General features: G+C 35.8%; 2 protein-coding genes across 4 annotated transcripts; both read right to left on the reverse strand.

Moving 5' to 3' along the window:
• Window positions 1–97: 97 nt before the first annotated feature.
• LOC110805120 (wall-associated receptor kinase-like 1) lies at window positions 98–6182 on the reverse strand. Its single transcript, XM_022010742.2, has 3 exons — window positions 3564–6182; window positions 3340–3456; window positions 98–1818 (listed from the first exon to the last, which is right to left on the reverse strand). Exons 1-3 carry the CDS (start codon window positions 4450–4452, stop codon window positions 653–655), a joined length of 2172 nt encoding a protein of 723 aa, XP_021866434.2. The 5' UTR covers window positions 4453–6182; the 3' UTR covers window positions 98–652.
• Window positions 4269–13122, reverse strand: LOC110805118 (wall-associated receptor kinase-like 10). 3 transcript variants are annotated; one of them, XM_056827792.1, is made up of 5 exons: window positions 12898–13122; window positions 10866–11685; window positions 10652–10771; window positions 8803–10012; window positions 6329–6631 (listed from the first exon to the last, which is right to left on the reverse strand). In XM_056827792.1, exons 2-4 carry the CDS (start codon window positions 11512–11514, stop codon window positions 8817–8819), a joined length of 1965 nt encoding a protein of 654 aa, XP_056683770.1. In that variant the 5' UTR covers window positions 11515–11685; window positions 12898–13122; the 3' UTR covers window positions 6329–6631; window positions 8803–8816. The 3 variants fall into 3 exon arrangements, with proteins under 3 accessions (XP_021866432.2, XP_056683770.1, XP_021866431.2); XM_022010740.2 differs by lacking the exons at window positions 6329–6631; window positions 12898–13122 and adding an exon at window positions 4269–4407 and having other exon boundaries at window positions 10866–11980; XM_022010739.2 differs by lacking the exon at window positions 12898–13122 and having other exon boundaries at window positions 10866–12002.
• Between the last annotated feature and the right edge of the window lie 764 nt (window positions 13123–13886).

Raw genomic sequence — 13886 nt, forward strand, 5'->3', positions numbered from 1 at the left:
GAAATCACAGCAAGAAATAAGCTTCATCCTTGTTCAGATCTCATACCAATGAATAAAATTGATAGAACTTAACAACAGAACATATCAGCACAGTACCTTAAAAAATGAAACTTTTTTATTTACAGAAAAAATCCTTTATATAGAATTCGGTTCTGTTAAAAAATATCTGCATGGATACATGTTCAGACTTCAGAACAACTAGTTAAGGTCACCATAACAGATTACATGTTCAGACTTCAGAACATCAGAAATTCCATTTTGCTATGAATTTAAAGTTTCGTAAAATTAAGCTTAGCTATAGATTAAATGTATCTTACATCATAAGGTATGCCGTATGCGCCATAGATTGTTGGACATCAGTGGAGGAACCACCCGGGCTAGTATCAGTTACACACTGGGGAGGGGCTTACATTCGAGGAAGGGCCTTCCAGTGCCCTGAAACACTACCAACATACAACAATACCAACACAAGACCTTACCTTCCCAAACAGTTATTCCTGTGTAGCCGGATAGGAAAAAATGGCAGAAGAAAAAACAGAGAAAACCACCTTTCATTTGAAGCACCCTTTGAAATACTTAACCGATACTGACAGCAAACAGCAAGACTGCTAGTATCTGACATCATAAGGTGTGTGCCATAAATCTTTGAACCTCAACGAGGACCAAAATCAGAACAAATAGTGTCTGTACTTAAATAACCAACTTGGTTATCATTGATTCTCATCATCACTCCTTGGCCAACCATAGAATTTGGTTCTGTTGAATACGGCAAAGGGGATGACCTAATCCCATCTAACACCATCGCGATTTCTTTCATGGTAGGTCTTTCTTTCCCATTCATATTCAGGCATTGTTTTGCAAGCTCAGCAACAGCAACAAATTCTTCCTCCTTTCCCTCATTTAAAACCCGAGCATCCAGAATATCAGAGAGGCGGGAATTTTCCATGTGGGACATAAATTCAACTGCTAAGCTTATCCAACCTCCGTCAGGGGTTGGGCAAATGGGTTTCTTTCCGGTTATCAGCTCAACAAGGACTACACCAAAGCTGTAAACATCGCTTTTCTCAGTGAATTGTTGTGATTGAAAGTACTCAGGATCCAAATAACCATATGTTCCAATAACACAAGTCGTCAGATGAGTCTGCTCAATATCAATGACTCTTGAGGTCCCAAAATCTGAAACTTTCGCTCTATATTTGGCATCCAAAAGTATATTTGAGGACTTGATATCTCTATGATATATTGGGGCAGATGAAGATGAATGCAGGTAGGCTACAGCATCAGCTGATTCTGCAGCCATTTGTAAACGCATTTTCCAAGTAATATGAAAATCTTCACTTGTATTATGGATATGCTGATAAAGAGATCCATTTTGAATAAATTCATACACGAGCAGAGGGACTTCTGTCTCTAAACAACAGCCTAATAATCTGACCACGTTCCGATGATTAGTTTCAGACAGAATAACAACTTCATTGATAAATTGTTCTAACTGATTCTCATCTACTTTCTTAGACTTCTTAATGGCCACTATTCTCCCATCCTTTAACATCCCCTTATAAACTGTGCCTTGGCCTCCTTGACCAAGAATTCTGTTTTTATTGAAGTTGTCGGTTGCTTTCTCTAACTCTGTGACAGGAAAAACTTTTGTTTTCTGAGAAGCACCCTCACTCGAATATATTTGTTGTTCCAGCAACAGACCACCATTTCTCTTAAAGAACTCAGTTTTGCGCCTAACCTCTTTCCTTTTCTTTAACACTCTGTAAAGCCAATAGCATCCTAAGAGCAGAACTATCAATACCGTGCCTAAGCTGAATCCTGAAAGAATCATCACAAATACATCTAGAAAGTTATGCTGAGTATTTGGATTCAAGGAGTCTAGTTACAAAAACTTGAACAAGAGGATGTCTCCAGCCAAGCATTTTGTACGCTTACCACGACTATATCTATCCCAATATGATGAGTTTTAAACACTGCAAGAAATCAATTCCTTTACTTCAACCATTTCAATGGGAATACTCGGATCATCCTCTCTTTATAATGTTAAAGGTTAATGATTTCCATTATGATTAGGAATTAAAAACCTACCCTATCTAGTAAATTTCCAGTGAATTCCCTACCTCATCCAATGGATATAGCACTATACTTAGATTTGCATCTAACCGCCTTTTTCTTTAATACAATATACAGCCAATAACAACCTAGTTTTCAGAAAAATCTATTTATTCTGGTGTGGATGCAGGCAAGCCTATACCACAGTAGTCCTATGCCTAAACTGAATCCTGATTCCCTGAAACATAGTTTATCGACTTATAGAAGTGTGGTTAAAAAAAACTTGAACATGAGAACGTCTCCAGACTCTCCACGCGAACATTTAGTACCAGACTTCATATCAATCTAGAGATGGAATTGATGGTAACTTAATAAGTTAATATTCATCATCATCATTACTTGTTATGGTAAGGATTGGTAACACCAGAGGTTGTTTATACTAGTGAATGAGTGACCAAGTGAGTTAGCAAAGTAGCAATACCTAGCTTGTCATAGTCATGCTAGGATTTTCAGCTGAGAAATCCATGGAATCATTAACAGGAATGAAAATAAAAAATATAGTCAAGTAAAAAGAAAAGGAAGATAACCAAGGCCATCTTATATTTTGGGGCTCTATGCTAAGTGCTAATTATAGGAAAAGCCCCTATCTTAGAATTTGCACAATAATAAATTAATGACCACCATTTTAAATAACCGAATAATGAAACTGTCATGAACAGTTGAACACCACTATTGAACCTATAGAAAAGAGAAAAGCAATTTACAAATTCAAACAACAAACAAATTTCTATTGAATACTATCACCCCTTCATAATGATCTTTACGGTTACTATTTACACAAATATTAAGACAAAGGCGTGGGCGTGTGCAAAAAGGTACTCCCTCCGTTTCTGAATACTTGCAACAGTTTCACTTTTGCACTATTCATACATTAACTTCGACTACATTTTCTTACTAATGTGTAAAAATCAAACGTTATTGTGAAATACTGTAATATGTAGTTAGATTAGTCTTAATGTATATTTTTCGAACATCAATCTTTTTATAGTTTTTACTAATATATAATTGCATATATTTATGGTCAAGCTAGTGCATTGACAAGTGTATCAGTCAAACTGTTGCAGAAAAAAAATATGGATAAAGTAAGAGAGAGTGGAAGAAGGTGTGTGAGTGTAAGAAAACAATAGAAAGTAAGTCGAAAGATGTAAGATAGTAAATTTTCTATGTAAAAAGAAAATATAATTTACAATGTAAAGATGATAATGAAAAGGGCTTGGTACATCTTACCGAGTACTGGTCCCAACTGGGATAATGGAATCTTCTCACAGTAATAACGACGATATTGATGTGATGGATCCTCAGTCCACGTACAACGATGACTGCACTTTCTACATTCCCTCATAACTAGACAGAAAGGAGTTGGTTAGTTTACCTCAAAATTATTACGTATGTATAAGAAGAATACGAATATTTATCATAAAGGTAAAATGATCGGGGGATACGCTGTTTACCTCGGCATCCATAAGGAAGATAGGGGTTTCCTTCATGTGTGTAATGGCACGAACATGTGAAGCTGGACAGTTCGGAAAAACTTTCATCTTGACAACTGAAATTGACTCGTTGCTGGTTGGTATTGGCCTGTGCATATGAAGCTGGACCCTTCCATTTCAATATCGTTGGGACTGTGCTCTGGGAAAACTTATTCACTGAACGGCTATCAATTAATCCTACTCTCATATCGCAAGAAGAAGTATTTCCTTCATGATCAAGATCTGTCCGATAAAAGTCGAGGCCCTTCCCGTAAAAATACTCCGATACGGAGCTTTGACGAAGGATGTTGTTATATGTTATAAATGAGGCTTGACAACAACCAATACCAGAACAACCCTTTGTAATGTCAACAATATTATTGACACAAACGGTAGCACACCCCATTAAGATGTTTCCACTCCTATCCTTCAAGTTAACACTGCCGCCACAGCCCACCACCACGAGAACATTGAACCAATTCGAGAAACGATATGGACTCCCATCAAAGTCAATGCTAACTTTAGATTTACACATGTCACTGAGAGGAATCCCTACAGTTAATACTTGCTCATCTTCCATCTTATCAATTAATCGATGATTCTTGCCCAGCCAATTAATATCCATCACCTCAAGATTATACATATGCAGGAACGGTTTGGGGGAACGAGATGAAGTATCACAAGTGATCTCGTAAGACTTATCGTGGTAACAATTGGGACCAATACCAAAAGGATATGGAATTTTGACATTACCACATTGTTCTTTGCAATCAGGCTTGGAAATGGCTGCAGACGAGGATGTTGCTGTCAACTGCAACAGTACTGACTGCAGCAGCGGCAGCAGCAGTAGCAACATAAATGACATCTCCATTGAGAAGCTTTTTTTTTAATTTCTGACAATAGTATAAGCTGTAGCAAAGTATTGTATAAACTAAACAATAATCTTAAGCAGTACAACTAAGACTTTTCCAGTTTCCTATGACTATCAAACAGGCATTACAACTTTGACTTGTATCCTTCTTTCAGTGTGCGTGTCCCTCCCTGTCCCTTGTGTCTTTTTCTGCGGAAGACCCAGTCAATAATTGGCTCCCACTGAACAAAATCACGTCAACAAATTCTCTTTATTGTTTTTTGTATACCATACTACAGGCTGAGTTTGACTTGAGACAGGGTCCAGCTCAATAAGGCAGTTCATCTTACATAACCAAAACAAAATCTACAGAATACAGAATACGTATCCATTGCATTCTCTTTTTTTTTTTTTATTAGTTGAATACAGCTTCAAGGCTCACCCTTTTCTATTTAAAATTTATACTCGTACTATTTTCTCTGTTTTTATTTTTAAATTCTACTATAATGCCTGTTCTCTTCACCTTAAAAAAGTATATTTAGTAAAAAAAAAAAAAAAATAAGTTCAACAAAAATAAGTTTTAATAAGTAAGGTTCAGTAACTTTAATGAACAAATACAATAGGAAATCAGTAAAAATATGTTTCAATCAATAAAAATTTCAGTAAAAAAATCAAAAAAATAATTTAAGTTCACCAAAATTAAGGTGAAGAGAACAAGGCGTAAGAGCATGTTTATCAAACACCAATCTTTGGTGTTCAAGAAAGAAAATTGAATAAAAAACAATAAAATAGGTTGAGAGATGAGAGAGAAAGGAATAGAGAGTGTGAAACTATTCAAGAATTGGTGTTCATGAACACCAAATGGAAAACCAATTTTATGCATGGAGGGCTTGAAATGTGGCATATGGGGGACCAAACAATATTGTTTTTATTTAATTGCAAAGTGAATTTTAGAGATGGTGGGAAAATGATTCATATTTGTAAAATTATGAGGTGCATTATATTAATGACAGGTGTCACCTTGTTTGATGATATTTTTAATGTTTCATAAATGTTGTTGGTGTGAGGTTTGGGGTTGAGGAGAGAGAAAAGATAAATATTACTCCGTATTTTATTAGATTGAAGTCTAAAGATTTGGTGTTTAATAAACATGCTCTAACCCACTTTGATTATACGCTCATACCACGTGTGAATAATGTTACAACTTACCCAAAGTAAAAGTCATATATTGCTTCCTTATTTTATATTTACTTGAAAAACTTGGACATTTAAACTACTCGCATCAACTTTGTTGAGAAACATAGTCATGGGATTGTGTTAGATACGTCTAGTTTTTATAACTTTTACTTTTTTTTTTGGTATAACTTTTACAGGTTTACTTATTGATAGTTGAAGATATTAAAATTTGATGTTATGCTTTGATAAACGTAAATGTCAAATGGTTACAAGTATGGTAAGAAGAAATAGAGGAAGTACGTAGACATTAATGTTACTCCCTCTGTCACAAATTACATGCATCAGTTTGACTTTTTGCACTATTCACACAATTCACTTTGACCATATTTTATTAGTAGTATATGAAAACAAATATTAGTATGTAATATATTGTTGGATTCATCTTAATATATATTTTCAAAACATTAACATTTTACAAGTTTTTCTAATCTGTAGTTAAAGATATTGTTCGTCAAAGTTGCATTGGCAAGCATGTCCAATATTTGACTGGGGCAAGTAATTTGGGACAGAGGTAGTACATACTTTAACTGTTTTTGTTTAGATGTCACACTTCATTTTGGCACAAGCATTAAAGAGGAGGGAATGAAACTTTCTAAAAACAATAACGCGCTAACTTATGCCTACCCAAAAACGCACTTTCAAAAAGTAATGTGAGAGTAAATAAGGGTAAAATTAAATTGCATCTTATAAGACATTCCAAAAAGAAAAACGATTCAAATAAAAAAAATCTTCAAAAAGAATTCGTATCAAATAAAAAGGCGGAGGAAGTATTACAATTCCCTTCCACACAACTTGGTACGTTTACTCTATCTCTATAATACAAGTAATTTATCTCTAAGCAACATACAACTGATACGAAAACAGACTTCCCCCGAACAACCTCCTAGAGTCCTAGGGTTACATGCTCCTCTTTGCGGTCTAACTGGATGATCTTACATACTCCACTATTCCACACCTGGAACACCTATAATTTATACAGAGTATTAGGTGAACATAAAAGTCGGCATGGTAAAAGATTTAATAAGAAGGAAATATGATTTAAGGAAGGAGGATTTTGGGAAGAAGCAATTAATTTGATCATTGTCATGAGACAAAAGAGATAGGAATGTGAATCATAATAAGAATCAATAGCTTCCAATAGATTTCCCAGTATTTCTGAAAAGGAATCATTATAGGTTTGTAATCTTGAGGGCTATGCATAAGAATTTTTTTTTTAAAAAGCATCAATACCACCTATTAGCATCTGAAATCGTACATTTCAAAATTACTACTAGAACTCCCTCCGTCCCAATTTAATCGTCACACTAAGGTTTTCATGGAGTTTTATGTGGTAAATTATTGTAAGCTTATCTATTATAGTTTAATAGAAAAGTAGGTGAGGTGAGGTGGGAGATAATGGAAAAATATTTTAATTGAATGTGGGAGGATGTGGGACCATAATTTTGGGTAATGGAAAGAGAGAAGTAATAAAATATTAGTAGGTCCATGTCATAAAAAGGAAATATGATAGCTAAAGGAAAGGAGAAGAAACTTCAGGTCTAACCAGTAACCACTAAATAGAATTACCGGGAAAATCAATTTTAAAAAAAAAAACAATATTCGTTGAAGAAAATGGAATAGCACAAATAAGAAGCACAAACAAGAAACACAAAGATGCAATTGTGGATGTAATTCTGAAAAGGTACAAAATGGGTAAAAACTGCATATTCGAACCGGAAATTGCACCAAGAACATTAAAAACCAGATACTTCCTTTGTTCCGTAAATATACCATCTTGTTTTTTATCTATTCATATTAGATCTTTGGTCATCTTTTGTGATTCATACATAAGAAAAATTGTAGTCATGTAAGATATTGTTAGATTCGTATCGATATATATTTTCTAAATATCAACTTTTATAATTTTTACTTATACATAATTCGAGATATTAAGAGTCAAAGTATGTTTTGGAAAAGTGAAAAGTCAACCATGGTGCAATATATGAGGAACGGAGGAAGTATATGTTTTGGAGGGGTGAGGCCGGGTTTTTCCGGCAATGGGGAAAGGACGATAGGTGGGAAGGGGGAAGCAATTTTTCCAAAAAAGGAAAAAAAATATGGACTGAACAAGAAAGGTGACTTGGGATCAGCTTGGGATTGTATCTTGCAAAGTTGGGATTAATCTAAAATAATCAAAGTTGAGCGATACTCGTAGTTTGGGTTTTTCAGTTTTTCCTAAACCTTCCGTTTAGATAGTGAAAAGCCAAAAGCCAACTCCAAAAAGCAAGTAACATTAGCTTTTCATTTTTGGCGGAAAAGCTGGTTTTTCAGCTAGCTAAAAAGCCAGTTACCAAACAAATTTTTTGAATGTTTGACCAGATTAAAAAGCCAACAGCCAAAAGCCAACCAAAAAGCCAGCAAAAAGCCAATTGCCAAACAGGGCCATTGTCTACAAAATATATTTTGATAATGTAATGGTCATTAAAATAAAGTCGCTCGACTTGTAGCCACGAAGTAATTATTATTTATTATTATCATTATCCCATTGCCTCGAAGAGGCTCCCGAAGAAGCGGGCGGGGTAAGGGGGGTCGGACGTAGAAGAGGCTCCCGAAGAAGAGGCTCCCTGCAATTGCAGAGAGATTGTTTCCAATTGACCCAAAAGCGATAACAGGACGACAACGGGATGGCCATCTTCTGCTTCATGAAAAGGAAGCGAAGAGGTTTTAAGAGCCATTTAGGGTATGTAATTAATTGTCACAAGGGCAAGATGCTTGAATACAATATGTAGATGACTAACATATAAGTTTGGTGGTGATCTTAGCCCAGTGACGATTAATTATGGCCTATTGATTTCAAGAATGTAAGATGAGAAGGATTTGCAGATCTGTTTAAAGCAAACCATTGAAACCCAACATAATTAACTCCTTAGTGAATCCAATTCAGATCTCTTCCCACAAACACAAAGAGACACAAGTAATATCACCAGATTCTCAAAGATAAGCAACAAAACACAATACAATTTATCATTCTTTTTATACGAAGTAAAACATGTGCAACTAATATTATCCAAAAAAACTTCTCCTATCAAAGAATCATAAAAGATGCAACTTCTGCAGAAAGTAAGATAGAATTAAGATGTAGTGATCAAGAAGTACCTTAAACTGTCATGTCAGCTACTGGCCAGAAGTGGTAGGGCTTCAGTGTAAAAGGAAGTATTAGAACTATTTTCCAGCAAGGATGAGTCTGTACTGAAAGGACAGTCATACTCCATGACAACACACTCACTCTCCAGACATTCTGCTTGTCTTGGCTTGGACGCATAGGGTGACCTGATTTGCTCAAGCACCACTGCAACTTCTTTCATTGGAGGACGTTGTTTCCCGTTCAAATTCAAGCATTGCCTAGCTAGGTTAGCCACAGCAATAAACTCCTCTTCCTTGGCTTCTTCATAAATGTGAGTGTCCAAAATATCAGACAGACGGGAATTTTCCATGTGAAAGAGGAACTCAGCAGCCAAGCTTGTCCAGCCACCATATTTGTTGGGGAAAATTGCTTTCTTGCCTGTTATGAGTTCAGCAAGGACTACTCCAAAGCTATAAACATCACTTTTCTCAGAGAATTGGTTTGATTGGAAGTACTCAGGGTCCAAATAACCATATGTGCCTTGAACACAAGTAGTCACGTGAGTCTGCTCTATGGTAATGGCCCTTGAGGTTCCAAAGTCAGAAACCTTTGCCCTGTATTTGTCATCCAAAAGTATATTGGATGTCTTGATGTCTCTATGATATATTGGAGCAGAACAGGATGAATGTAGGTATGCCACAGCACATGCTGATTCTGAAGCAATTTGTAACCGCATTATCCAAGTAACATGAAAATCTTCACTTGGGTCATGAATAAGCTGTTGGAGTGTTCCATTTGGAATGAACTCATAGACAAGGTACGGGACTTCTGTCTCTAAACAACAGCCCAGTAATTTGACAACATTCCGGTGATCGACTACAGAAAGAATAACCATTTCATTTATAAATTGCTCCAACTGGATCTTGTCTACCTTCTTAGATATCTTAATGGCTACAATCCTTCCATCCACTAACATCCCTTTAAAAACTGTACCTTGTCCTCCTTGGCCAAGTATCCTGTCTTTGCTAAAATTGTTTGTGGCTTTCTCTAACTCACAAAAACCGAAAATTCTACCCTTACCGACAATTCCCTCTCTAGAAGAAATTTGCTGCTGCAACAGTAAACCACCATTTCTCCTAAAGAATTCAGCTTTCTGCTTAACCTCCTTTATCCTCTTTATCATTCTATAAAGCCAATAGCAAACTAGGAGTAGTATCACTGATCCTGTGCTTATGCTGAATCCTGAAAAGATACCATAAACATATTCACATCAAATAAGCAGGATAATGTTAAGATCTAGAATTACTATGCAGATGGAGAACAATCTGTCAGCTACGACCATGTCTATCTTTAAGGAGCCATTGACTTCATGACTAGTTCTAACCAAATATAAACCTTAGCTTGTGGACTATCAGTCTGTCACCAGAGAATTAATGGACTTATAGAATTGGAAGATATTGGACTTATAGAATTGGAAGATTGAAAAAATAAATTATATAATTTGGGTTGAACAAAATCCATAAAAGAAAAAAAAAAAAATCGTAAATAACTTGCACTTGGACATTGGAATTTTCTTGCGAAGGGGTTGCGGTCGGCTAAGCAAGTACAAGTTCCAATGTATCTCCATCGATCATCAAAGATATCATTGTCTTTTGCATCATCTTCCAAACTGTAAATTCAGTAAACCAAACATATTCACTGAAGTGTCTATTGAAAAGTTTGGTCTTCGCCCGATTTTTCGAAATTACAGAACTATCAAGTGTCAACTAGGGCGATAAAGTATATTTTATACTTCAAGTTAGCCTGAGGGTTAAATATATCACAAACCATGGGAAAAAGGTTTCGGCAAGCACATTGGATTGCAGCTTTTGAAGTACTCACCAAGAATGGAACCCAGGTTAAACATCTGATGGTGATGCTTCTCACAATAATAATGTTTCACATTGCCATGTGTTTGATTGGAAGCACAATCGTGATTGCACTTCTGACATTCTCTGATCACTAAGACAAAACAAAACATAATCAATTAGTTAGTTCGACCTGAAAAGGAGAAATGTTTATAAAAAAAAAAAATTAATGCTACTCTGCAGCTTACATCGGCATCCATTGGGAATATAGGGGTTTCCTTCGTAAGGGAAGTTACACTGACAACTGCTGTAACCGCCGTCACAGACGATGTTGTGAGAAGATTTTGGGCTTGCAATACCCCATTCAAGTACCGTTGGGAATGTTTCCAAACTTGACAATTTTCCAGAGAACTTGGTCAAGGAGCGTATGTCAAGCAAGCCTGCAGTCACATTGCAAATTGGGGTATTGGATAGTGATTCGTAATAAGAATCTATCTTGTAGTAATCAAGGCCAGCTGTTGTACTTTTTTCTATATAGCCGTCTGTTGGAGATGACAAGAGGGTAGCTTGGCAGCATCCAACCCCATTACAATTGGTCATGTTCTTCTTAGAAGTATCATTGGTACATATTGAAGTACATCCAGTAATAATATCTCCGTAGCCATTCTTCAACACAACGTTGGCGCCACAGCCCTCCACTACAAAAACATTGTACCATCCTGAAAATCGATATGGACTACCTCGGAGGTCAATGTTCCGATTAAATGGAGTCTTAGCAACATCACCCTTACGACTGTTGCAGATATTATGATGGATGTTCCCCACTACTAGTATTTGCTCAGTTGTCTCCTTGTCCGTGTAGTATCCTCCGTACCTTCCACTCCAATTAATGTCCATAACCTCAAGATTGAAACGATGCAAGAATAATTTTGGGGGATGAAAAGAAGCATTGCAAATGACCTCATAGGATTCATTATGGCAACAACTGGCACCAATTCCAAAAGGATATGGAATCCTGACCTCACCACACTGATCTTGGCAATCAGGCTTTGCAATAGGCGGAGCTCCCTGAAAGGAGGAAGACGATACAGTTAGCTGCAGTAATGATTGCAGCTTCAGAAGCAGTAACAACAGGGATATCATCACTGTTTTATGTTTGTATTGCATAAAATTGATATGACAGTAGTATTACATAGTACAAAATACGCAATAATGTGCAATGCTTTTACGATTATTACTTATCCAAGGATTAAAAATGTGGTTTTTGCACATTTCTTGGCTGCTCGAATTTTTATTTTAATTTTTTTGGTAAGTATAGCTGATATATTCAAAACTTAAAAGACTTGGGTTCTTGCAACTTTTCCAAGTCGTCTCTTTTACCTTTCAACTCCCCTGTCTATATCAATATTCAGCAGGAATTCAAACTTTGAAGACCCAAACAAGAAATTTTGGTCCCACTGAAGAAATCATACAATATTTGTGGATCTTTGGTATAGCATTCTTAGAGCATGTTTGGTATAGCTTGGAAATGGAATTATTTACCTAATACCATTACCTAGTCTTTGGTAAGAGAGATGAGTAACACACTCCATTTCCAAAGGTAAACCAATACCACCAATTTGTTACCTTCCTAACCTCGTAGTAATAAAGTGTTACCCTCCAATCCTCAATTTGATACAAGAGATTGTCATTTCTCCTTCTTAAATGTTTCCAGTCCATTTCCTTTCCTAAATTCATACCAAACATGCACTTAGTTCTTACCAAGCACCTTCACAATCAAACAACAAAATAGTGGTACTCTGGAGTGTGACATTGATTTCGACGTTGGCCACAACATTTCTGACGACGCGGTGTTACTTGATAAATACTTCTATTAGCTACAATTGGCCTACTGGGTGTCCTATTATAGAAACTGATTCATAATTTCAAGGACTTGTGACTATTGTGGCCATCAAAGAAGTGACTTTTCCGAATTTCCCAACTCAATTGTCTAACCAATTATCTCAGTCAACCAATACCTCCATAGTTTTTTTTTTTACTTTCATCAAATGTGTGTCTTGTTTAACCCATACTTGGCGTTACGAAATAGTGCATCAAACCGTCTTTTACGAGAATTAAATTCCAGAAATAGAAATGATTAAAAACCCTAAATCAGAGGATTGCATAAATGAAAAATTAGGGTTCAAATCTAGAACCCTAAATCGTGATTGACAAGTTTATTCACAATTAAACAAGAAGATGACAACAGAACAGAGATAAAATCGGTGAAAGATGACAAACCTGACTTTATTGGATCGTTGCGAAGAAGTTTATGCTATGGCCCATGATTTTCTTTAAAAATATGAAGAAAAATCTGATTTGAGACCTGCGTTTTCCTACGGTAAAAATCAGGTGATTAAACAACACACTAACTTAATTCAATAGAGTGAAATTGGTGATCTTGGGGAAGCAAATGGCCGGAATGGGTTACATAAATCACACTTTGATAGTTTGATTATGAATAAGCTATTTTTTTCAATATTGTTAAACAACTTTAAATTTTCAAAATGCCCGACTTTCTAACTTAACTACCACTATATCGTCCATGTCAATATTAAAATCGGTCTTTTTTTTAACAAAGCGGCACTAAACCGCTATCTCAGATAGCGGTAAGTAAACTGCTATCTGAGATAGCGATTTATAGTTTAAATCAAAACTTACAGTGGATAGCGGTTCTGTATTAAAGCAAATCGCCATCTAAGATGGCGGTTTAATGTATAAACCGCTATCTGAAATAGCGGTTTGCTTTAAAACAAAACTGCCATTTGAGATGGTGGTTTAACACTGAACCGGGAAAAAAATACTTATCTTTCTCCTTTGTTGACATGGACGATATGGTTGGAATTAACTCAAACAGTAACGTATTCTGGGAATTATTAGATCTTTATGCAATATTGAAGGAAATCGCTCATTATGAGTTGATTTTATTATAATGAAGTGTATAGGGTAAACTAGCTTTGGTGCCCGTTCAAAGAACGGGGCATTTTATAGTGTTTGTTAAGCCATTTTTTAAAGTGTTAATTTTATTGATGGATTGTGGTTTTAGTTAGAGTATAGTATGATTTATATAGAGGTGATCAAATTTCTAAGTTGAAAAAGTATATAAATTATATGGTGAATTAATATTAAGTGTTAAAGAGCGAGATGAAGTAGTAGGGGTTGAATATGAATTCAATGGTGAATTGATGTTGGATGAAGAAGATGAAGTGGAAGATGGGTTGAAGTTGTGA

This window comes from Spinacia oleracea, chromosome 4 (assembly GCF_020520425.1).
Source record: "Spinacia oleracea cultivar Varoflay chromosome 4, BTI_SOV_V1, whole genome shotgun sequence".
Classification (NCBI taxonomy): domain Eukaryota; kingdom Viridiplantae; phylum Streptophyta; class Magnoliopsida; order Caryophyllales; family Amaranthaceae; genus Spinacia; species Spinacia oleracea.